At 46.4% G+C, this 25729-nt stretch overlaps 1 protein-coding gene across 1 annotated transcript; it reads right to left on the bottom strand.

Moving 5' to 3' along the window:
• Positions 1-2160: 2160 nt before the first annotated feature.
• LOC146181310 (uncharacterized) lies at positions 2161-25455 on the bottom strand. The gene is made up of 9 exons (XM_084576372.1): positions 24897-25455; positions 21834-21949; positions 17815-17867; positions 16823-16886; positions 15024-15160; positions 14412-14493; positions 12588-12776; positions 7117-7215; positions 2161-4280 (listed from the first exon to the last, which is right to left on the bottom strand). Exons 1-9 carry the CDS (start codon positions 24923-24925, stop codon positions 3958-3960), a joined length of 1092 nt encoding a protein of 363 aa, XP_084432498.1. The 5' UTR covers positions 24926-25455; the 3' UTR covers positions 2161-3957.
• Positions 25456-25729: the final 274 nt, after the last annotated feature.

Raw genomic sequence — 25729 nt, 5'->3', positions numbered from 1 at the left:
AAGGAGGAAAGAAAAAGCTGGGAGGAGGACTTCTCTCTCGCGCCTAAATTTTCCCCTCGCACTGACGCCGCCGCCGACTGCGCTGCGTGGCTTGCTTCGTCCTCGCGTGAACCGCTGCAACCGTTACGACTCCGCTCATTTTGAATTAGAGCCGTCGTCTGCGTCGGTCGTCTGCGTAGCCTAGCGCTGTGAATTCTCTGCGTGTTGGCTTATCGGCCAAAGTCGCGATTTTTCGTCGCGGTTCTTTTACTCTGTGCATCTCATTCCTGCTGGCTCTTCGCCCCTTCGTGAGACGAGAGACTTGTCTGCGTGCTCCGTGGACCCATCTCGTCTGCTGATTGTGCTGGCCATTACAGTCGGCGATATCCGCTGTGTTTTGTGTTGTTGAACTTGTTACCTTCATGTACTGTGGAGAGACGTGCGTTTCGAAGAAGACGGTTCTTCCAGGAAGGGTAGTGTAAATTTTTAATCATACATTTTGGTTATGTATAGCACAGTGACGTGATTACTTGCATCAAATACCAACCACTAGGTAACTAGAACGCAGGTATTTGCTCATGTTTCTACATTGCTTTGATGGTATGGAATGCGTAGAATGAATATGTGCATCATTTATTTAATTTCATATCAACTGTACACATACTGACAGAAGCAGTGCCGGCACACTGGGTTCTTTTGTAGTGATAAAGCAAGCATGCAAGATTACTATGTTAGCGCAGAACACATAACACTACTGTAAACTGTTAGCTATGTAAAGTGCGTGTGTGAGGGATACCTTGTCGCATCTTTTCATTTTCTGTTCGTTGTCACGTGCAGTTAATAAAAAAAGAGAAACAATATCTGCTGTTCTATGTGCTATTTCTTGCTGCGGTCGGGTACGCTTGCTCGAGCGCCAGCGCCCTCGAGAGCGCTATGCTTGTGGTTTTTCTTTCCATCACACTGTTCGTGCCGCGAGCCGGTCGCGCCGCGGCAGAACGATGATGCGGTAGAAAATCCACGGGCAGAGCGTTTTCCTGGGCGCGGGCGCACGCGAGCGCGCGACCCGCGCTGCTTGAAGCAACCTACCGACACCCCCTTCAGCGCACCGTTTTTTTGGACCAGTCCGTTATACGGCCTCCCCCGTCAAGTCCATTTTTTACGCGCCCCCGCCCGCTGTAATCCTATAACGGGGAGTTTGGCGCTAGCGTCTGTAATTCGTGGCCGCTGGGAGGTATAGGGAGTTTCACACCCCTGATTGAAGTGCAACAGAAGCGCCGTGATGGAGGACTCCGGAACATAGAGCTTTTCGACCAATGTACCAACCAACTAGTAACGCCATACTTCCACGAGTAATGAAAATGTAGTGGATTTTGCTTTCCGGCCAACAGTGGGGGCAACGCTATCTTTTTTCATTTGCAGCTTTTTTTGTTCATACATTACATTTCGCTACATGCCTATATTTGCTCTTGGAAAGCGCACAGCCATACTGAAACTATGTCAAATGTCACCTACCTTTTATACAATGTTCAGCAACTTTATCGAAACAGTCTTGGAAAATTTTCCCACCTGTCGAGGCGGGAAAATTTTTCAAGACGATTGTAGAACACTGTATTACTGCAGTACAAATTACTGCATTATTACTGCAGTACAAATGATACCTAACCAGTGGCTACTGATGCTATTCTCCAGTCTAATGGAACATGAGGTCTCGTAGTCACATGCAGACAATAGTAGCAAGAACCATTTGTATAATCATTACTACAGCACAAATAACCAGTGGCTACTGATGCTGCTATTCTCCAGTCTAATGGAATATAAGAGGCCTCTGTGTGCTATGGGAGTCACATGCAGAAAATAGTAGCAAGAACAATTTGTATAGTTATTACTACAGCACAAATGATAACCAGTGGCTACTGATGCTGCTATTCTCCAGTCTAATGGAACATAAGAGGCCTCGGTGTGCTATGGGAGTCACATGCAGAAAATAGTAGCAAGAACCATTTGACCTACTTGCTTACCTTTGCGTCCAAACTATGGCAATTGTCAGAGGAATTGCAGGTTATTCGGGGAAGCACAGAGCACATGCTGCCTGACCACAGCTACAAAAATAATGTCAAATAGACATGATGCTAAGAATAGGTTCAGACATCAAGTAGAGAGTGAATAAATGAGACGCAGCTATGAAACAAACCAAAGCGCTAGTTTATTATTACATTCACATCTACCAGTACAACACTTACTCTAAGCAAATTCTTAGAATGCCTGTACATGCAATTTCCCAAAGAAAAGCAAGAATGTGGTAAAGGCATTCTGTAGAACAAATTGCTTAAAGGCTACAAATTTGGGAAACAACAAACCGAGCCAGTGTTTCGCTGCAATGTAACCATTTCCACAGCATCGGGTACGATGCACACAGGTTCGGTTGTGAAGGCATCAGGTGGGCGCCGCAATTAGCGCCAGAAAATGCGGCCGAGAAACCCTTGGCCCTCAGTGGGTTTTGTGGGCGCTGGTGTGTCTGAGGAACAATGCGGCTTGCACTTGTCTAAAGGCAGTGCGATGATCCCTGTAACAGATTAATCTCATGCAAAGAAACCCCTCACGGCCCCAAAGAGGGCGACAGTCACAACATGGCCACTCATTAGGGCTACACATTTGGCTGGCAATGGTCTGCTACAGTACAACACTGATATGAAGGCTATGGAAGATGTGTGCGTTGACAGCGCTGAGTGTGTTGTCACTGAGTGGGATCACACTGGACGACAAGGGCTAGTAGAACGACCAAAGAAAGCAGACAAAGCAGTGAAGTGATGATGAGAGAGCAGTGCAGAAGACAACAATACATCAGGCGAGGACATCCTTCCTCTCACCCCAAGAAGACGTGTCCTAGATGAACGTGGTGAAGGACAGGAACCAGGCGTTCTTCCACAGAGATGCCGGCCAAAAAAGGAAGACAGAGGGAACACACATGACAAGGGTCACCGCAAAGCCCAGCACAGCAGGCCAGCCTGCATGTGCCGAGGGCTCACCACATACCACCCTGGACTGTGCTGAAGAACACACTGGGAAGAAGGTATGCACAGCTGACTCTGGTAGCAGTCACTCAACACCCAGAAGAGTCAACAACTGGCCACGACCACAGCCATAACAGTGACAGCTTCTGCAATTGCTGCAACTAGCACACTCCGAGCTCAGTACCACTTGCCTTGGAGCAACCAATCATCCTCCACAAAATATCTGCCAAAAAAACGGTTTCTCACAGGCAGACGATTGTTCGGTTCAACAGAGGGCAGTAGGTCGGATCCATGGGTTATGAAATGTGCTGGCTCAATCAAATCATATTCAAGGCTGAAATCAAGCTGAAGAATAAGGCAGCACCTTTCTTTACAGTGAAGTACTACCCTTCAGGCTGAACATATCTGCATCACACCAAATATTCAGCCACTGCTTTTCTGCAGTGGACGTGACCCAAGCTTTAAGCATCTAAATACATTTTCACCGGTCTCCTCTCTAAGCAATACAAGCAACCTAAAAGCACATGGCTGATGAATATGGCGGGGAGATCAATGCATCAGCTCTGGGCAGAGAAAGCAAGCTCTAACCGTGGCAAATTTTATGAGTGATGCCCTTCTGTTGCCCTCATTATCCGCTTTAGTGGAAGTTTCTAAAAGTTCTCTAAAAAAATTATGTGCGCCCAAGCATGCTGCTTTGTTTGCGACAATGGGACCATTTGTGGCGAGGAATGCAGAGTCAGCTGAGGCAACCTCGCAGCCTGCGGCTTGCTCCGCGAAACGTCGCGTTTACCCAGTAGTGCACAATCACATGTGCTGAGCTTGTAGAAAGGCTCAGCTCAAAAAGCTGCACCACCGCCTACAACGCCTATGCATGCACTAGGCGCCGCGGCCTGGTGGATGATTGTGATGCTTAATGGAAGGCTCTGCAAGGTTGTGCGATCACGTCAGGGTAGGTGTGTGATCAGCGTCATCCTATCCTCGCGGCGCCCATGGCTCCGGCAAGCCGCTCTTCATCCTCGGGCGATGCCCCCCACGGAGGCGAGGGCCACATCGATGCCCCCCGCTCCATTGTAGGGGGCAGGTGCGGTCGTGGTGATGGCGTCGACAGTGGCACTGGCGGCGGCGGCCCACGGACACCGCCACGTGCGCCTGGTGGCGCCACAGGACACGAGGGAGTCACCACGCGCTGCCGTACAGACGAGCCTCCCCAGCAGTCCCCATCAGAGGCCTGGTACGGCAGTCCCGTGGTTGGGTCGTAATAGCCTGGTGTGTATGGAGGTGGGGGCTCTTCTGCGGAGAAGAAGGAACCTACTGAAGTGCCAGACAGAGCCAAACCTCTGCGCGGCACATCACCCGCTTCAGCTAACAAGTGATGAACAACTATCAGCCAGCACATCCACTACTATACATTAACTCGGGCTAGTAAATGCTCAATGAAGGAAGGGGTCACAAAATATTGGGAATAAGACAAAGTTAGTAACACGAAGTTCCATGATGCATAAGCAACTGCGGCTATAAACCATAAACCATTGGGTTTCTCGAGAAACAAAAAAAAAAAAAGTAAAAAATTGACAAGCGCTTGTTCACCTAAAAGTAGTGCTGGATGGAATGCATTCTATTCATTGTCAAAGGCAATAAAAATTTTTTTTTCTCAGTTCTTCTAATTGTGAGCCTGAGACTATAATGAGATTAACTGTGAGCTCATCACCACACCTTTCACACAAATGTTTTTGTTTTGAAAGTTGGGTGCACGTGCTATGTGCATATAACCAAGTTACTTCAATAAAACATTCCCGATGTCGTCACATTTTCCATTCTGTTAGTGTGGTTTTAAAGGAATGCAGCTTGCCACTTAGCTCTCAGTTTGTTGCGCAGTAACTTCAAGCACTCTGTGCAACACGTTTACTTGGTTTATTTACAAGTTCCTTGCTTATGTAGCATATGCATCTGCTCTTCCATTACCCCTACATGACTCGAAACCCGGAAGAATTTTATAGTATTTTTTTAGTCGTGAGCTTTGCTACGTTGTGTATAATACTTTCCTATTAGAAGTTATCGGGAGTAAGACTTGGTTACAAGGTCTTAGTAATGATTACTCCAGAGTCCTGGAAAGCATCATTTGAAGATGCATATTACAGAGTGCACGCTTCCTATCTCCTAATGTTGCCCCGACCATTTTTCGTTCCACGGCCCTCTGCGTTGTCCTCAACTTAAGTAGAACCCTCTTGGTTAGCCTCCACGTTTCAGCCCCATAGGTGAGTACAGGTAAGATGCAACTGTTGTATACTTTCCTCTTGAGCGATACCGGTAAGCTGCTAGTCAATCTGCGAGTGCTTGCTAAATGCACTCCATCCCAAACTTATTCTTGTTATTCCCTTTTCATGGTCCGGGTCTGCGGTTACTACCTGTCCTAAGTAGACATATTCGCCTACTCCTTCCAGTGCTTCGCTACCTAACGTAAACTGCTGTCCCTTCCCGAGACTGTTGAACATTGCCTTATTCTTCTGCATATTGATTTTCAATCCTATCTTTCTACTTTTCCTGTCTAGGTCACCAATCATTCTTTGCAGTTCATCCCCAGAGTTGCTTAGCAAGGCAATGTCATCAGCAAATCGCAGATTACTGAGGTATTCTCCATCTACCCTTATCCCTAATTGCTCCCATTCAAAGTCTCTGAATACTTCCTCTAAGCAAGCTGTGAATAGTACTGGGGAGATTGTGTCTCCTTGCCTAACACCTTTCTTAAAATGATAGGGCTAACATTAAGAACATTAAGAGATAGGAAGCGTGCAGAGTGGGTCAGAGAAATAGCTCAAGTTACTGACATTCTAGTGGAAATTAAGAAGAAGAAATGGGCATAGGCAGGACATGCAGCGAAGAGAGGATAACCGATGGTCGCTTTGGGTAACAAACTGGATTCCAAGGGAAGGAAAGCATAGCAGGGGGCAGCAGAAAATTTGGTTGGCGGATGAGGTTAAGAAATTCGCAGAGGTCAAGTGGATGCAGCCAGCGCAGAACCGGGTTAATTGAAGAAATATGGGAAAGGCCTTCGCCCTGCAGTGGGTATAGTCAGGCTGATGATGATGATGATTATTATTACAGAGTGACCTGATGATGGCAGCCACTTTGGAGCATCAAAAGTGCATTTCAGAGCATGCATGCAGGCACGTGTGTGTGCGCCCATGTGCACATGTTATGCATAATGCTTTGTATGCATGGAGTCCCAACTAAATGTAGCCACATTAATGTACTACAGCTCAACTTGGAAAGAGCAAAAATACAGAAAGTCTCAGCTATTTTGCATAATGTGCAGTTTTTCTGTGATGACCAAAATATGAACCACGACATACATATAAACCCCGGCTTGTTCCCAAGACACCCAAGCAAGCATTTCATGGCCTAGTCTGTAGCATGTCTGACTCTCAAACCCTACCGTCATAGTTTCGAATCCCGCCTGTAGCCCATAATCTTTCTTTCAGCAAAACGAGTTACTTCATAAAGTAAGCAATTTGAGACATGAAGTGATTTTTAATTTATGTATTGCCTGTCATTTTTTAAATCCCTTTCATAGCACGCGCGACGTCACGTTTAACGTGAGCATTGTTGGATGTTTGAAATTCCCCGCAAGGTCATGCGACTGCAACGCCACTGGGTTTCTGGATGGCAGTATTAAACGGCGATGGTGGGTTTCATTGCTGCCGAGCCATAAAATGCTTTTGCATTAACGACTGCAATAGTCATCATGTTTTTAGGCAACAGTGCTAAAGACTATGCTTATCACGCTGTTCCTAAAAAAATGTATCACAAACTTGCCCTCTAGCTTTTGAGCAGTGTTTAAAACAAGAATCCCGTGATGTAGACTTTCAATGCCGAAATGCACTGACCGGCTACATATTCACATTTAATTAGACGGGTAGACATGGACACATTTCGATACCACATTATTTTCCATTGATCTCTAACTTTTCTTCTACATTTCTACCTCTTACCAGCCCTTTCCGTAACGCTCTCTAGCCTGAAAGTTAAGCGAGGTAAACAAATAAATGCATTAAGACAGCCATTTATTAATAAAGGTGACAATTGGATGCCACGAACACTGTGCTCAGTGACGAAATATGGGACTCACCAACAGAGGGGCAGTGTGGGATGAGACGATACTGGTAGCAGTGGTACTGTTCAACACGGTCCTTGGCCCTCTGCACCGCCTGCTTCATAGCACCAGAGCCTGCAAAAACAACGACCAATGTTGATGCAAAAGCCCAAATGATAACAGCCAGCGGCTAGCGCCGTTGCCGGGCCACCGAAGGTGGACCATCTCCCACCTGTTAGGGGCTGCTCCCTAGCAGCGTCTCTCCTTGCACAGCTATACAATGTCCAAGAACAGGTGTCTAGATGAAAGCATGTACAGCACGGTCCACCATTAACGGGAATGCGCGATTGCATGGCTTACACACTTTGCAAAGTGTTGCCATTAACACCTAGCGAGAATGGACAGCACCGTGTGCATGCTGGAGAGGAACAGTTAGCTGTGGTTACTGCGCATGCATCTCGTGCCATTGTTTGTAACCGGCTCTTGCGGGAGAGCTTTCCAAAGTGCTGCAGCCACGCGGTGTCTTGTTCCCTTTAACAATGGATCATACTGTACCTGCCATCTAATTGCACACTAATAGCAAGCACAGATCCTTATCTCAACCCTAAAGCAGAAAAGGGAAAGAAAACCGTGATGCTTAGCCCTATGCTGTTAAGCAGTTGGCTATTATTAGAGTATTTGCATGAATTTAACATGACCACGACTATAATGTGAAAAGTTTATTTTGGCAGCTTTAAAGGAGATGTAATAAAAAAATATGTGAACAAGTTAGGTGCTCCTGTTTGTCTTCTGACCCCTTCTGCTGTCTTTCCCATCTGTTCAACGTCACAAATACCATTTTCCTTTCTATAGCTTGCTGTGCGTCAGTCTACTGTCGGAAAGCAGTATATATAAAAATACAGGCACATTCTGGCAGATCTCATCCATTAGTGCAGAACTCTCCGTCCAGGCAGGAATTCAAAGTTTAAATTGGTTAAGAAACTCTGCTTTAAGCGGATGGCGGCGTCATGTTTTATCCTCTCGTTGAGGCCAACATGGTAGCCACCTGGAGCGTCTGAAGCAAACATACCACACTTCATGATTATACCACAGAATCGCGCAGAGGTTTATTTTTGTCCGTATCAATTTAAGGCAGTCAACTTTTCTCTCTTTCAGCCTATAACAGCTACCTTTATTATTTAATCTAAACTGCTTTACAAAAAAATCTCACAGCTGAACATGTACCTGCAATGCAATCAGCAGCGCTACTGCAGGCAAAAACAATTACAGATATCTGCTATAGATATCACCACCTTTACTTCGTCATTACTCAATCTGTGCATTATGGTTAATGTCGCGATCCATATTGCCACTGCACACGACCTAGGCAGCGTGGCAGTCGTCGTATCCAGAGAGTTACTTAGTGTTACTACACGAACTACATATCGCGTCACCAATGTCATGGCTTGCAGATGCCGTATACCACTGGAAAAATGGAACTACCATACCGAAAAGCTGAGCCTTACATCCTTTAGCGCCACAGCCAGGTATTCACTAATTTTGGAGAGCAGGTTTCGAATGACACAAGAAAAAAATTGCGAAAGAGTCAGCAGACTGCACTTCAATTCAATCAATTATCACTCGACTGAACTTAAAACCTCAATGATTCAAACTATCTGTAGTTCCACATTTCGATTGCAAACCTGACTGGATAATTCGAAGCTGCAGCCTGAACCAACCACAATGAAACAAAGATTCGAGGCGCTCTCTCTGTCGGAATGCCTGATCTCGATTTCACTGACACGATGGCCCAAACTAAATCTGGCTCCATTCCTGCCGGAAATGTGATGCTGTCCGCACAAGTCTGTACTATCTGCAGTTCCACAGTTTCGATTGCGAACCTGACTGGATAATTCGAAGCTGCGGCCTGAACCAACCACAATGAAACAAAGATTCGAGGCGCTCTCTCTGTCGGAATGCCTGATCTCGATTTCACTGACACGATGGCCCAAACTAAATCTGGTTCCATTCCAGCCAGAAATGTGATGCTGTCCGCACAAGTCTGTAGACTGAAAAGCCCCCCTGTCAAGTGTGCCAAGCCCACTGACATGCTAAGCCATATCACGTGACCAGCGCGCTTGGCACCTCAGCCATGTCATGCAGCATCAGGACTCATTATCACGGTCAGCAGAGAAAAAATAATGACACTGAAGAAGCATACAGACAAGGACGAAGCTGCTCTGACAACTGAATTACTACCCCAGTTTCGCACACCTCCTTTCTCCACTCTACCTGACTGCCACTATGTGCAGGGGAAGTCCACTTCCCTAATCCTTTGACAGGGACACAGATGGCGTTTCGACACACTGCTCACCAGAAATCCTGATAGCCCAAACTCCAATTAAGATCTCTCAAGTAAGCTTATCTTTGTTCTTTTTCAGTGCCTGCACATTGTGAAGGTAGCTGGGCTTTTTCAGTTCTTTGCGAATCTAGGGCAATTTAGTGACGTCCTTGTCTGCATTCCTTCGGTATCGTTTTTTTCTCTGCAGCCGCTTGTAATGATGTTTAACTAACCAGCTCAACAATCCACCTTAATACTGCTGGTCTCATGATGCCACACTCCCCATCAACTGACCAGTTTAATGCTACTTGGCCTGTTCAAATAATGGTTCAAATAATGGTTCAAATAATGGCCTGTTTTGCTGCTGAAGGCAATGCAGTAATCAAGTGTACCAAAAATATTTAGTTGTTATTGCATTTACAAAACCAGCAACAGAACGAGACCTCTTGCGACCAGCGGTGGCGTTTCCCAAAGCACCATCAGTTGCTGCATGCTGTAATGCCAGCTCCAACTCCCAATAGCACTTCTGCCACGCTTTGAAGCTCCAGTCTCATCCATGGTGTGTGACGGCGCAGTGCTGCTCCTGGGGTTAGGCGCTGCTCGGCGTGCGTGCACCTCATGGGTTGGTACACTCGTGGCGAGCGTGTGTTGCCAGTATGCCAGCAAGCAGCACCTCACTGCTGGAAGTGCACCCCTAGCATCGGTGCATCACATTTAAGCTTCAGGGTTACAGATGAGCTCATCTGTTGGCTTGTTTTATACATCGAATTATCCTACATCACCTTTGAATTTCACATATCCAGTCTCAACTGCATTGAACGCTTGACTATTCAATAGAACATTCGAAATTATCGCATATTTGTGCAGACCTAACGCTACTGTATTGAAAAGCATCATTAAATCACACACAAATCAGTTGTATCGAAGCAAAATTCAATTGTGTGCCGTTTAATTAAAAAAAAAAAAAGATCTTTTCCAGTTCAATGTGGCGCTAGTCAGTTGGGCCACAAGCGACTTAGGAAGGAAGGGTGGAGAGCCATGCTTTTTTTTTTTTTTTTGCTTTTGCTCTCCACCGACTTGAGATTGCAATGTTGCGCATTTACTGCTTGCAAACAAGCGTGCCATGACACCATTGTAAAGCAGCATGACATAAGAAGGTAGTTATGCATCAACTTCCAGCTCTTTTTGATCAGCAAGGGCTAAGAACTGACAGGTCCACTTATATGTGGCAATACGGTAGGCTGTAATTGCAAAATTCGTTCAGTATAGGTACTGTGTTCCAACAACAAAATGTTGTTCTGCTTGGGACCCATTTTTTTTTTTGCTGTCCTTAGCCAATTCCAAAGCTCAGTCAATTCAAATATTTTTTACAGCCCAAATGACTGATTTAACGAGGTTTTGCAGTACTAATGTATTCTCAATCAATACTTATCCCCAGTTTATCCATATTTCTGAACAAGCTCCTATAAACATGCAGTGAACAGCACTGGACACGGCTCCCTGCCTGACACATTGCTTCCATACTGGGATTTTATTACCTTCGTTATAGAGAACAATGGTGGCTACTGAGCCGCTACAGATGCCTTCCATGGCTTTTCAACATCTCAGTTCCTCATGCCTGCATGACTGCTGTCTGTATCATCCCCCTCCTCTATGAGAGTCTGCTGGCTCCGACCTTTTCTCTGCCTTGCGAATGGCAAAAGCTACGCACAATACGACCACTCTTCTTTACCATTTGGCACCTGGGCTCTTGCTAAGCTCGTCACATTCAATGGAGGCCATCTCCTCTCGGAGTGAAACAGCTGCCCCTCTATACTCTATCAGTGTTTGGTTTGGTTTGTGGGGTTTAACGTCCCAAAGCAACTCAGGCTATGAGAGACGCCGTAGTGGAGGATGCCGGAAATTTCGATCAGTGTCTTGGCATACACTTGCCGACAGAAAATTCGAGCCCTCGATTTCTGGAATATGCTTCATTATTCAGACTTTTTTGCGGCACCACAACATTACCCTTGAAATTAAAGCATACGAGCACCCAAAATTTCGGACACATCGCGACTGATTGCTAGATTTTTTTGGACCTCATTTACATTTGCTGCGGCAGCACCGCTAATAGTCAACACCGCTAATAGCCAAACCTCCATACGATATATGTACACCAGAACATCATTACATCAGACTTCAAGGGGGCCGGAAATGTGATCAAATAATAAAAAACTTAATCTAGAAAGAAACCTATTAGAAGAAGGGCCAATATTCTCAGCAGGTTCTTTCAGTGTGCTTGCGTGATTGTGAGCTCGTACCATTTTCGGACTTGTCAGCTGTCAAATCTTGCATCGACTAAAGCTAGCGAAACTCCTGTGTGCCGACTCCTTTCTTCCCAAATGCAGAAAAATAATTCGGCCTTCGAACGACCAAAAAACTGCTTAATACCATTTGCATTGCAGTAACATCGAAATTATGTTGTCCTAAACACGGATCAGAATCATGCGACAATTGTTTTGAGAGTTTCGTGAAGCACTGTAGCTTTGCATACACTGTCGGAAAGTCAACATAATTACATTTTCCAAAAACGTGAGCGCTTCCACGGCCCTTTCCACAGTGCGATGAGGTAGCTGTGCTGCCTCTTCACAGATGGCACCGTCGCAATTTGACGACGCACCACTGCACAGGCACTGACGCTGACCATACAGTGAAGCATCCTCAAGAGCGGCAGTTCAGTGAAATCGCGGAGGCAGGTTCACTTTTGCATCTGTATTTCGTCAAAGCCCACTTTCGCTCGCAACATGCCGATGGCAGTACACCCGTCGAGCGTTGGTTGCTGCTGTCGATTATGCAAACACTGCACGACGAGACCGTCAAGCATCAGACTGGACCCCAAACTACTTATCCACTCTTTCATCACACCAACAGCTAGAAGTTTATGTTCAAGATTTCTTTTTTTTAAATTCGGATATTTGGACTTTCTGTTCCTCCGGTCCCTGGCATGCGCGAGCAATCCGTCGCCGACTGTAAGCACCCCATGAGCATAAAGTTAACACAAAAGATGTCCACCTGCTTATCTTGAACATGTCTAGCAGCTAAATACAGACTGGGAGAAGAGCGCATTTAGCTTGACTGTCATGTGCCAACAGACCAGTGCAAAGAAGAAACAAAAACAAAAAATGAAGAGAAAGAGGAACCATCATACCAGTGTACTTGAAGTCGTGGAGAGCAGAGTGGAGGGGCACGTCGGGCATATGGGCTGCAATCTCACGCTGGGCCTCGAACAGCAGGGCCCCCCGGTTGGCCAGGGCCAGGTACGCATCACTGAGCTGCAGCAACCCTTGCTTCAGACGGATCAACTTCACTGCCTCGTGCTCCTGGACTTTCTCCAGTGCTGCAGCAACCGGCAGATGGGGAACCAGAGTCAGGCTCAGTGAGTCATGCAGCACATCTCAAAGAAGACTGATGGGAAAGAAAGCTCCCCATCACTAATTAATCTCTACGCTAAAAACACGGCTGATATGAATTTTGGGGCGGTACGGGTATGTAAAATTTCCTGGCCGAACTGCACAGTGATCCGAGTGCAGAGTTTTCGACGTTCCAGAGAGCTCTTCTCGTGCCCCTATGGGTGGTATAAATGCAAGAGCTGTGACCGCATTGTTGAGCACATTGCCGATGACGGTTGCCAGAGATGCAGTATACATGCAAAAAGAGATGAGTTGCGCAGCTGAAAACATACCTTGTTGACCACAAAAAAAAAAGACCCGCATGAAAGACTTTCCAAGATTCAGCATACAAATTTTGTTACAAATGTTGAAAATCCCCTCCCACCACTGTGCTCCACAGCATGCACATTTTCGGTGCTGCAAAGAAACTCTTACTGTGCATGAAAGGAAAAAAGAAAAAAATGTTTGCCAGATATTACCTGTCCTTAGCGCACATAATTAGCATAACTTAGCCTAGTTATCCTGTGCTTACTGTAGCTGCTGTGTGCTGTGCAAGAAAGCAAAGTAGCATGGTGAGGTGTAAACTGGCTCTCGGCAGAAATTTATAGGCTAAACAGTGAAGCTAGCATTGTCCCATTTTCTTTTTTAATGCTTGGCAAGAATACAAAGCAGGTGCTTCCCGCTCCCCCAATCATTGTCTCTTCACCCAGCACTATAGCAGCATCACGCAACCTGTAGCTAAGACAGTCACGGCTCCTACTGCACTCACATCATCGTCATCAGTAGCGTCATCATTAACACACACACAACAAAGGGTCTTTCACATTTACTGTTTTGAGTGAGGTTTTCTTCAGAGAAGGTTTACCACAACAATTCTTCAACATTCATACTTCCTTTTGACTTCCATCCTGCATAGTACTTTATCAAGCTGGCTACATTCAATGTTTCAATGCATTTGAGGGAGGTGGGTTCATCGACCAAACTTTCATTTTAGGCAGTGTTCTGCACAGACCTTGCAGTAGCACCGTTAGCTCCAAGCACGAAAATACCTAATAAAAGATCACAACAACGCCCTCAAATAGGCTTTGATACCGCTCCGACTATTTGGCACACGAGAATTCTAACTTTAGACTCTGCCCCACACACAAGTGGCCTAAATAATCCTAAACTTATGTGCAAGCAATTGCAACAGCAAATATGAAATGCGAAGAGCCACAGCAACTTTGGATTTGGTTTGATTTGGCTTTCATCGGCTGCTAAGTAAACGGTGCTAGCCTGGTCGTGGATGATGATGTTAGCGATTACAATCCGGGTGCAGATTCGACGGTGCTGGTTTCATAAAAACTATTCTTGCATGGGCAGAGGCAACACACAGGGAGATATAGTGCAGTGGTAGCACAATCGGAAGGTTCAGTAAAAGTAGGGAGTCTCCCGGGCAAATCGAGAGGGTTGGCGGGCACACTACTATGAAACAGGCGTTTATCCAAGCAGATAGGTCCCTAGAATTTCCTAAAGAGCAGCCATTTCTCTACATGTTGCAGACCCACTAGGATCCATCCAACGGGAGCGGGTAGCCAACATACTTTCGAACTGTGCCAGGTCCTTGGCACGCTCCGCCTGAGCCAGCTTCAGCTCCAGGTTGCTAATCTCTTCCACGGTGGCTTTCTGCACAGCAGTAACATGAACATCGGTCACACCGGAGTGCCAAAACACGAAGTCACCCCACTCATCCTCAATAAATAGCCAGTACACACAGTGAACTCTAAACCTCAAAACAGTGCACATTTGCACAGGCTAGTAAGATATAAGATGAGAATGGGTAGGCCAAGTTAGCAAGTAAACAACAAGCAAAGAAGATGCAGATCACACAGCAACCAATGTCTGTTCATGCTCTTCAGGGGAAGAATTACCGAGACAATGATCTTGGTAGCTTTTCCAACACTTTTCTTAGATAAGGCCCACCCTGTTCCTCTTATCTTTAAAATCAACCAAGACTCCACACTAATGACAAAATAGCTGTGTTGGTCTAAACAGAACGTCTTATGTGCTATGCTCGAGCCCCAGAATCCCTCTGCCCACACTCTACGGCTCAATCCAACATCGCCGACCCTGTTGCAAAGCATAAACAATCAATCAACCTAAAATAGAGATTGTCCAAAAAGAACCACCTCAAGAAGAGCAGCTGCCACACGCACCTTGGCGGCCCTCTTGAGCTCCTTCTTGATGCGCAGCTCCTTCTGCTCGCAGGCAGCCAGCGCACTGCGAGCATGGTCCACCTGCTTCTCCCCCTCCAGGATCAGCTCAAACTGGTGCCGGAAAGTCTTCAGGTGCTCTGCAACACACAGGACAGCAGTCCCCATGACCTCAAAACACTGTGCAACATTTGGAGGGAAAGAGGGAGGGAGGGGGTTGACAGCGTTTGCCGACAGTAAAAGCAAGAGCCCTCACAAAACCTGATGAACAACCCCACCCTCTGTTTATACACATCAACCGAACACCAGATCATAAACGTCAGTTTTCCTGCTTCTCTTCTCTCACTGCTTTTAAAAAATTCTCCTCTTCAAAAGCAACTAAAGCAGATGACTTTCCCTACGCAAAAAGAAATTGAAATTTCCCAAGCGGTCCACTAAACAAACGCAAACATCTCTAGGGATTGCAGCACAGACATCAATCTTGCCCACAGTCACTCCACAGACACAACACTTCGAAGAAGTCAACGTGCCAAAGATTATACATCTACTCCCCAAGTGAGCTGTGTCTTCTTCACACAAATGTATCTACAGTGACTTGCCAGTGCACCTCTCAATGCCTGGCTGTGCCTCTACGTAAAGAGCAGGTGAAGGTTTTCAGCGATTTCAGCATTCCAAAAACAGTTCTGGGAATCTGTACACATGACCTGTTGTGTTCAATTAGGTGTGCCATTTTTATCATGTTTTATTCCCAACATTATTTCTAAATTCTACCGTGCTTAGGTGCCAGAAACAAGATCACAATGTTAATCAATGTTTCACAGTCACAGTTTGCACAGAATTCAGATCTTTCTCCTGGGAGCATATGGCTCACCAGGAGCGGGTGTGGGAATGACCCAGTCTGAAGGCGACGCCAGGCGAAGGCCTGCCTGCAATTTAGGGTAGGGGCTGGCGCAGCAACCACCCGTCTACTGAGTCTATAATGCTGCAGAATTTCTGTGTAAGATTTAGCACACTCTATGCTCCCCGCTCCAAGCCCCCCCTCTCTGCCGCCGGCTCGGTGGTAGAGCCCTCGAGCCATGGCATGGGCGGATTCGTTGCCGGGAGCGCCAGTGTGCGCTGGAGTCCAAATCAGCTGTATAGTTTGCGAGATCGGTGACTGCTGTAATATTCAAATTGCCTGGGGAGCAATCAACCCACGACTGTAATTTCGTATGGCAGTTTTGCTGTCGCAGAGTCTTCAAAGGGGTTTGATAGCTAATTTTTGGTTGTGCTGTTTTCATCTTTGTGATGATGCTTTAGGCCTCACTACACATGGATCACCATGTACTATTTGCCTACAACCACTAAATAACATATAATAAAATTTCTTTTCTCGCCTGCCTTGGTTTCAGTTTTAACAACCAAGTGATGAGTATTATGTCGAAGTATAAGTCATGAGAGGGACAAAAAAATACAGACACAAGAGCTCTTTCGTCATTTCTATATTCACTGCATGCTAAAGCCAGTCGGTACTGCAGGGCCACTTCAGTGCAAGGCCACTCCGTTCCTTGGAGGGCCGATTCCAATTAAGCAAACAAGTTCTCATGGTCCCTTCAACTACTGTTTGCCTTAGGCAAAGCTTGTCACATAGACGCATCCTGACAACTGGCTCAACACAGCACTCAGTCACACGTGGGCACGGAGTCATTCCGAAGAACATAGTCAAAGTATGCTGCCACAGATTGTGTTGTTCACAAGATGCATGCACGACTGTGCTGCTGACGCACACAAGGTACAAAAGGTGATGACGCATATCCACTCACCCACAAAGTCCTTTTGGATGTCCGTCCAGAGGGCATTCAGTTCGGCCAGCTGCGTCATCACATCCTGCAAAAAGAGCAAGAAAAATGTACACACACGCTTCCCCCATCATTCACGTAACCACTGGGATATAACCGGCAAAGTGTGTGTGCGGAGAACGCAAATAATGAGGAGACAGCCCTAGCTCTAAACAGCAACATGTAAAAAACAGAAAAAAAGTCTGGGCAGTTTCTGAGTACCAATTCATCATTCGACATGTCTAACCAGTGAGAGCAGTTTCTAGAGAGACAGCGGCTCTGCTATTTTGTCTGAGCAAGGATTGGATAGAGCCCGCTGGGGCCCACCATTCAGTCCGGCATCGGCTGACCTTGCCCCATGCAAATGCCTGTACAATGTGGCGTTCCCAAATGCTGGCAGATGACACCGTATACTCCTCGCAACAAAAAATAGACATGTTATGGATGCCCCAGACATGCAACAACAAGAGTTGACCCCACTTCTAATCTCTTCCCCAAGAACACAGATTTGCAAACTCTGCCCCAAACCCAAGCACACTTCTACCCTTCTTGAACCTCCATATTACGGAAAGCGAACACACTGCAACAGTCTCCACTAGATGGCTCCACTACCACAGCCAGACTGTACACCCCACTAAATATAAGGGCCTTCCTTTAGCATCCACGCAGAATACTGTTCTCTGCATGCATGTTTGGCCAATAGGCTCAAGTGGCCTTGCCCTGATGGCATGACAACTTTTATGTGTAATGAATGCAAGAATGCAAGCTCTTGTCACAGTACAGCCCCTTTCATCATGAAACGAAATTATTATGCAAGCACAGTCACCTCTTAGGGGCCGACACATTTTCAGGCCGCTTTCCCAGCACTAATATATTCGGGGATAGCAAGAAAGAGCCTGCAGCTTCCCCGGCAGAAAAATGAAATCGGCAAGTAGGCTGGGACCCTGCATGCATTTCAGACAGGCTGCTTCTCTCACCTGGATGATCCTGTTCTCGTCGGCCTGAGCCCACAGCACCATGTCCTGTGCCACTGCAAGTAACCAAAGCTAGTTAGCCACGACTGCTCCCCCACCGAAAACTGCTTGATTCAACCGACAATGCACTCTGCTTCACACATATGGCGCAGCACAGTCAAAGCTAGCGCTCTTGTTTGCTCTGCCTACATCCGTGACCATAAAGTGGTGCGTTGCTTTGGTGAGCAAAAAAGAATCCCCATGTCTTCGGGCCTAGTACATAATGTACTCGTCTGAGCTTGATAATGCACTGACTTCTGATGAGCCGGTTAAAGTTGGTGAACTTCGTTTTTACTCATGCAAGGCTTTCACTCTTCTCTGGACAGTGTCTGAGCAGTTTCAAAAAGATGGAATTCAGCGTAGCAACTTTGAACAGCCCTCCTGCTAGCACTTTTATCTAAGATTTGCACTTACAAGATATCGAAACACGGCAAGCAAGTGACTGCGGATGACTATGTTTGTGTGAGTATTGTGCAGGAGGGAGGACTATGCCTCCTGATGCTCACTCTGTTTTCCGACGGCTACAAAATGCGTTGCATAACAGTAACCTCCTATATCGCCAAAATCATGTTCAAAGTACATGTAGACTGCATGAATTTGCAAAGTAAATTTAAGGCCACTCATATGAACACAATATACACGAAAGGAACTGGCAAGTGAAGCTAAGTCCGACATATCACTATTAAATTGTAACTTGAATAAAATTAGATTTTTATTAAAAATGTCACCACATGAAAAATGCAGTGGAGAAAAAAAAAAAAAAAAAATGTGTCATGTGGTTTTGGGCCTAGGCAGTAAACTGCCTTTCGCTTTTTCCAGAGTTCTGCCTTTAGGATCACGAAACATGCATTGAGTACACACCCCAATTTTTTCATTACAACTACTCCACTACCTTTCATAAAAAAAAAACTAATACATGAAACGGACTTACATCTGCAGGCTGTCACCACACTCACCTGAGCGTTACCCCTGCTATATAGCAATACTGACATTTGCATAATGCTGTGCTAACATCAACTGGTATAACAAGTAGCAGTGACTGAACACAAAAGCAACCATCCCTTGTGGCAAGAAGCAATGGTAAAAAGGAGCCAACATTAAAAGCAGTATATAAAGAGGTGAGACTTGAGAACAAAAGGCCCATTATACACATCCAATACATTAGATATATTGCTTCCAATAGCCCAACTCCAAACTCATTACCACGCTAATGGTATTTCTACCAAAGCAACGATGATGCATGTACAGGGGAGCTGCTGATGGATACTTTCCCACACAAAACTGATTAGATATTTCTGCGAGCCAGCACTTCATGGTTATGCCATTACCACCATCTGGGGTTACTACCAGGCGCCAAACTGCTAGTACACGAGCACTTCTGTACTTTTTCTTCTATAGAAATATGGCTACCGCTGCTGCTGAGCCACCATGGTAAATTACAACATGGATGTCAGTTACAATTACATGAACTTTGATGAACATCATTCAAAAATAGAAATGACAAATATGACCGCATGACAACACAAGCTCAGAAAGTGCCGTTTTACTACCCGCACCATAGGCGAATGGCAATAAAGCGGAAACGAAAGTTCAGCACTATAATACGCTATGAACCATAAGTGGCTTGAAATTAACTTTTCTTTCCCTAACAAGCAATAGGCTATAGTGCAGACACTGCTAAGCTTGCATAACATCACTGTTAAAGTATGTGTGTAACTCTGAGTATCAATTTCGCAGAGCACAAATATAGCTGCCTCGTTATGTGCCTTCACTGAGGGCACACACAGTTGGGGAGCAAATACTCTAAATTTAAGCTCTGTGTGATACTGAGGGTGCTTGTTCACTTTGAGACAAGACTCAATCTGATTGTAAAAGCATGCAGACACTGACATTTACATTTCCAGAGTATTTAGAAGGACAAAGCCATGTTCGTCAAAAAATAATCATCGACCAGTGTCACCAACATTTTCAAGAGACTGCAAACACGTGATAAGTGTATAACAATGCAAACCACAGGAACAGCTCATGCAGTCAGAAAGTATGTGAAAGCGTGCACTAAACGGCTAGAGATAGCATCCAAATGTGGCAACCACGTTCCACCTTTTCCCCAAAGCAATAAAAAAAAGGAAAGAACAAACACAGCTACCGCTATCATTCTGCTTTAAGAGGGGCTGCCCAGATAAAAATGCTCCTGCTGTTGCACAGCCAGTCTGCAGGCTGAGTCACTATTGTTGCAGGGAGCACAGCAAACCATAACCGACCATGAGTCACAAGCGTGTCGACCACAGTGCAACACAACAGCAGCAGCTTCGGTGGCGATAAAAGCCTAGCGCTCCATCTTCAACAAGCCAGTTTCAATTTGCCAATGGGCAGAAACGCATACCAGGACCAAAGCAACAGTCACAGCAATTTTGCAAACAACTAAGCAGATCAGAAATGCAATAAAGGTCATTACGTTATGTGGCTTCTCTGGCACAATAGTTTTAAGCACCACAGCTTTCTGTTGTGCCAACAAAGTTAGTGGCCTTAAAAACTGTTCAACGATTCCGTGCCCTGCTTTTCGATTCAAACACAGGAGGAGGAAAGTAGCAGTGCAAGCAACCAAACTCATCCAGAAAGCTCCCCAACAATTGGCGTAGCAACCACTACCGTGAAATGACAGCATGAGGAACTCCACTTCAGTGCACACAGCCTAACGAAGCAAAGACATTGTTCGCAGATGCGCTGCAGCGGGAAGCAGCACGTGAAGCCAAGGCAGAATATGGTGCACAAGAAAAAGAGCACTTTGCAATCGCAATTCCTCCCTTCTGCCCCTGAAGAGAAAGGCTACGCAAGTAGCGTCACTCCTAAATGCACTTTTTTTTTCACACCTCATTATGCTTCTAATATACTCTACTAAAAATGCATAGACGCATGCCTTTCAAAGAACCTGGCTAGCTGCCACACACACAAAAAAGCTGCTTTCATGCCAACTAACTGCTGCACTGAGTGATAACAACAAATATAGAACCCTCCAAAATACCAACAACGAGCAACAACTGCTACACACCAAAGAGCCTAGAAGCATGCTCAGCTGTACTGCCATACTGATAAGCTTTGCTATTGCCTAAGGCAGCAAATCAATTGACAAGGGATGAACACACAGCCATCCATTCACATTTGAACTTGAAATGTGATGCTGATATGCAATGCTGTGCTCAGTTAACCCAAGATATGCTACAAACTAATCAAGAAAAAAAAAAGCTAGCTGTCGACAATTTAGCTGAAATTGACAACAGGAACCTGACCTGGGAAGGGTGCGCAGTACATACAAAATACGACAAGTGGTGGACTAATAGAGTGACGCTGGTTTGGTTTATAGGGTTTAACATCTCAAAGCGACTCTGGCTATGAGGGACGCCATGGTGGAGGGCTCCAGAAACTTCGACCCCATGGGGTTCTTTAGCGTGCATTGATGTCGCACAGCACATGGGCGCCTAGCTTTTCGCCCCCATCGAAAACCGGTTGCCGAGGCCGGTATTCAATTCTGCATTCTTGAACACAGCAGTCGAGCGCCCTAGCTCCTGCATCGGCGCAGTAGGGCAGATTGACGGTGGATACCAAGGCGGCAGTGACCACAAGTGGTGCAGTTAAGGAACGCAGCTGAATAAACTAGCTGAACCTGGCACAAGAAAGCAGTAAAAAGAGCACCCAAAAAAAGAGGTCTTTGCCTTACAGTGGCAACAACTCAGCTGGTGATGACTTTCCACATATCTGTTATGAATGCAAGGCAGGCACGAATAAAAAGAGCCACAATTAAGCACCTTTCATGCAGGAGCATCTGACACTTGCTGCATCCACCACATGCAACAGAACACAACAAATTTCTAATTCTATCAAAGCGGAGAAAAATGTATTCCCTAGGCGGTGTCTGCCACATGCGTTGCACTTGGAACACCACACAAAGAACCTCTTCAACCAAATGCTGCCAGTGGCAGACCTACCTGCATTCTGTGCAGTGAGGAAGGATTTCATGGCAAGCCGCACATCCCTGAGCTCCGAAATAACCAGGTTCAGGTCAGCGTGGCCTCCATTGAGCGCCTTCAGACGGGCGCCACTCCTGTGCCCAGTACCAAGTAACACATGACACAACTGCACTTGGGGCAGTGTCATGCACACCATTTTCAATGGTGACAGCTGTCACATCTAATACAAATACCCTTATTTAATATCAAGGATGTGAGGTGACACTCAAAACACATTCTCGGTTCTCCACATCACCCTAAATGCCGGCACAGCTTCTCAAAATAACAGCCAACCTCTGGACGTTTATCATTACTGTAAAGAGGTGTAATAGTTAGTGAAATTACAGCAGGTACACAACTGGCGCCCTAAACAAGGTCAGTAAAGATTCCAAACTATCGCAAATGATATCATACATGCTGCGGATATCATAACATTGTGACATAAATCTCACACTTTCTTCTTTTTTTTTTCTTGTTAGCTGGGTTTTGTGCTGTACAAGCAGCTGAGGCCCTAATACATGAAACCCAGCGCTAGAAATGTCCGTCATGCCAAAAGACAATGTTTTGAAGCTCAAAACTCCGTTCTTTATTACTGACACCTAAAGACATAACCTACCTACAACTAAATTTCCTACTAAAAGTAAGATGCAATAAGAGAGAATGTACCTTATGTGAAACGGCATGAAGTGCTTTCTTCTGAAGTTTTGTGCACATAGAAGAATGTGGCTCACTGTAAGCTCATCTCCGCATGCTTTGCATGAGGGGTTCCGTTTTTCGAAAGTATGATGCATGTCAGGTGCCTGCATCCCGGTAACGGTGGCATAAAATTCCTCAGTGCAGAACGTTCTTAGCGTTGACGTGGCTTTACTCTCCGAAAAGAGGTTTTACTTTGTTTTTGTGCTACACTTCCCACCTAGAGTGCTGCCTGCCCCGGAACTACAACAAATAACAAATACATGAAGGAGCAGGGAGCAAGAGCACTCAACGCTGGCCTGCTTCCAAGAAGGGCACGACCCTTGCTGCGTGCCAGCCACGGCCTACAGGGTTACTTAATAGCAGAAAGTAGTTGGGCAAAACTATTCGGTACCCAAACGTTCCGATTGCTTGTTTGAAGCTGTGCCAGCCTGAACAAATAGCCAAAAGTTTGTTTTCGTTTATAGGGTTTAACGTCCCAAAGCGACTTAGGCTATGAGAGACGTCATAGTGGAGGGCTCCGGAAATGTGCACTGACATCGCACAGCACTCAAGCACCTTGCTTTTCGCCTCCATCGAAAAGCGGCCACGATTAGATTCCGCATCCTTGAGCACAATAGTAGAGTGCCCTAACCATTGCACCACCCCGGTGGGGCAAGGAATAGCCAAAGGCATGCCCTCACACCTGGTCTGACAATGGCTGATCATGTAATTCCTACAATTCGCTTTGATGCTTCGTGCTTGAAGGAGCAGTGAAATTTTGAAAAACGCACTGAAATACCACCGTTTGTAATGCTTTTCCGCTTGGTCTCACAAAACTGCCTGGTAGCAGAGCAAAGGTGCAATGCAAGGTGTGAGAGCTGCTTCACATTTACAACCAGAAGAGGAGGCAGCCTCTTTTTCTCCACCTAAAAACTCAGAATACAGCGTCTATTCAGACACCAAAGCCAAGCTCAAATTGGTGTCTTTTCCATGGGCGCAAATGTAACAGGCACATCGGAAAAGGAAGACACAGGGCATGTGCTGCCCTGTTTTTGTGTGTGTGTGTGTGTGCCCGTTACGATTCTGCCCACTTTTTCCATTATGAACAACCTCCGGCTAGCCCTACATTACCTTTCTTGAAAAATGTGCCACAAGCCAGCATCTGCAGGTTGTTGGTGACATGGAAAGTCTTCGAATAAACCACCATCCGATGGGGGCATGGTTTTTCACAAGCAGTTGCAGACACTGAACTAGCTTCTTCCTATATTGGTGTAGTGCTCAACAGGCGAAAAAAAGAACACCAAGTCTGGAACATGTGCCCGCAAAGCTCTGTTCGTGCGATTATATATATATATATATATATATATATATATATATATATATATATATATATATATATATATATATATATAAAATGCTATAGGACACCGTGCGGGCCTTACGCCACACTTCCGACTTGGGTCACGCCAAGTATTATCTCATAGTTGCGGCCTTCTTGTCTATGCCCCGAAGCAAAGCGGCTGTTCCGTCTTTTCTTCGAGAAATATACACTGTACTTCCTCCACGCGGGTCGCGGTGACTAGGTAGCTGCGCGGCGTTGCGCCATCTGCTCGATGATAAAGGGTCGGGTCTCGACGAGGCCACTTGTAGAGTCGTGCTGGCATCACCCGACCGCTTTCAGCGTCGGACCGCGCGACGGCCGATAAGGTCGAGACCAATGAGCTATTGGATGCAACACAAACACAGGGCAAACTTCTGTCAGTGTAGACGAGTGACGCTGTATTTGTCCGTCTCTGTCCTTCGACCTTCACGACGATAGAACCGCAGGCTTTTTGACAGACCTTCGTGACTCATGTCGTAACAGATCCAGTCATATCAGAAACACGAACGTATTTAATGGCTAGGCTGCGTTTTCCTCTGCAGTTAGCCTAGTTTTGCGCGTGCAGTGTTACGAGCTGACATATAAAAGCGCGAGTTTACGGGAAAACAATTAAAAAGAAGGCGACCGCCTACCCGACGAGCCGTTCGCCAAAGCGATGCATACTATACTCATCATACGGCGTCACGTTCGTGGCTTCCTCCAAGTCTCCCCGCCTCAAGCGAAGCAGGGAAACAATAACGCCGTAACCGTAGCATTTCGTTTGGTTCTGCACGGCCGTCGCTGAGCGCTCTCCACGGAGACGCGGTCTATTTTTCCGCCAACGACGTCTCGGCGAGCTGCTGGATACGACAAGCGCGACGGACTTGAACGCACCCAAGTTGTCGAGCCACTAGACCGAATCGGTAGCCCAGGACACATAACAGCGCCAGGGTAGCCGCTGCGAAAGTGTTCGTATATGAGAACTGAACAAGCCTACGAGAACTCACCGCCGAATAGCCCGGCTGGCCCGATCCATGGCGAGGCAGAAATCGAGGAAACAGGCAGCCGACGCTCGCGCACGCACACACGCACGCAAGCGTTGGAAACAAAGACTCTCAAGTGAGTTGCATGTTCCCCCTTGGCAGCGGCGTAGGAGTGACAGAAAAAGCCTTCAAGGTCGACCGCGGCTGGCGCAATCCAGGCTGTGGTATGCTCTGCGGACGATGCGACCAGCGCCAGCTAAGGACGGTAGGCCTAGCATCGATCACGCCGATGCAGGCGGGCGACCAGATTCGTGCACACGGCCACAGATTACGGCTAAAATGAAACACCACGCACTGCCATCAACGCCACTCGCGTGCACAATCACGGCGGCACGCCAAGCAGTTTGCGCCGACGGCCCGGCGACGCCAACCGCTGTAACCCAACGTGCACCGCTTCACCCGCTGACTGCTAAACTCTTGGCAGCAGCTGACAGCTATAGCTGTGGCTACAGTAGAACCTTAGCAGGACAGCGAGAGGCAACGGACAACGGGATTGGGGCTTCGGCTGCGGTGGCTAGATGAAAACTTAGTAGGGGCAGTGAGGAGTGCGCCGTACCGGGTTCGACCGGCAGTGGCGTGCCGGTCGTTTTTAGTCGGTGGCGGCGTGACCATTGCCGTGGCGGCGGTATGGCCCCTAGTGGCGGCGTGGAAACCGAAACAAAAGCTGCATCTTTCTTTCAGAATGCTGTCAACGTTACTTCGTTGAGATTTTGGGAACCGAAACAAAAGCTGCATCTTTCAGAATGCGAAAGTGTTCGTATATGAGAACTGAACAAGCGTACGAGAACTCACCGCCG

This window comes from Amblyomma maculatum, chromosome 8 (genome assembly GCF_055883805.1).
Source record: "Amblyomma maculatum isolate TAMU_Amacu chromosome 8, ASM5588380v1, whole genome shotgun sequence".
Classification (NCBI taxonomy): domain Eukaryota; kingdom Metazoa; phylum Arthropoda; class Arachnida; order Ixodida; family Ixodidae; genus Amblyomma; species Amblyomma maculatum.
The sequence above is the reverse complement of the archived record's forward strand: the minus strand, read 5'-3'. Positions and strand labels throughout refer to the sequence as shown.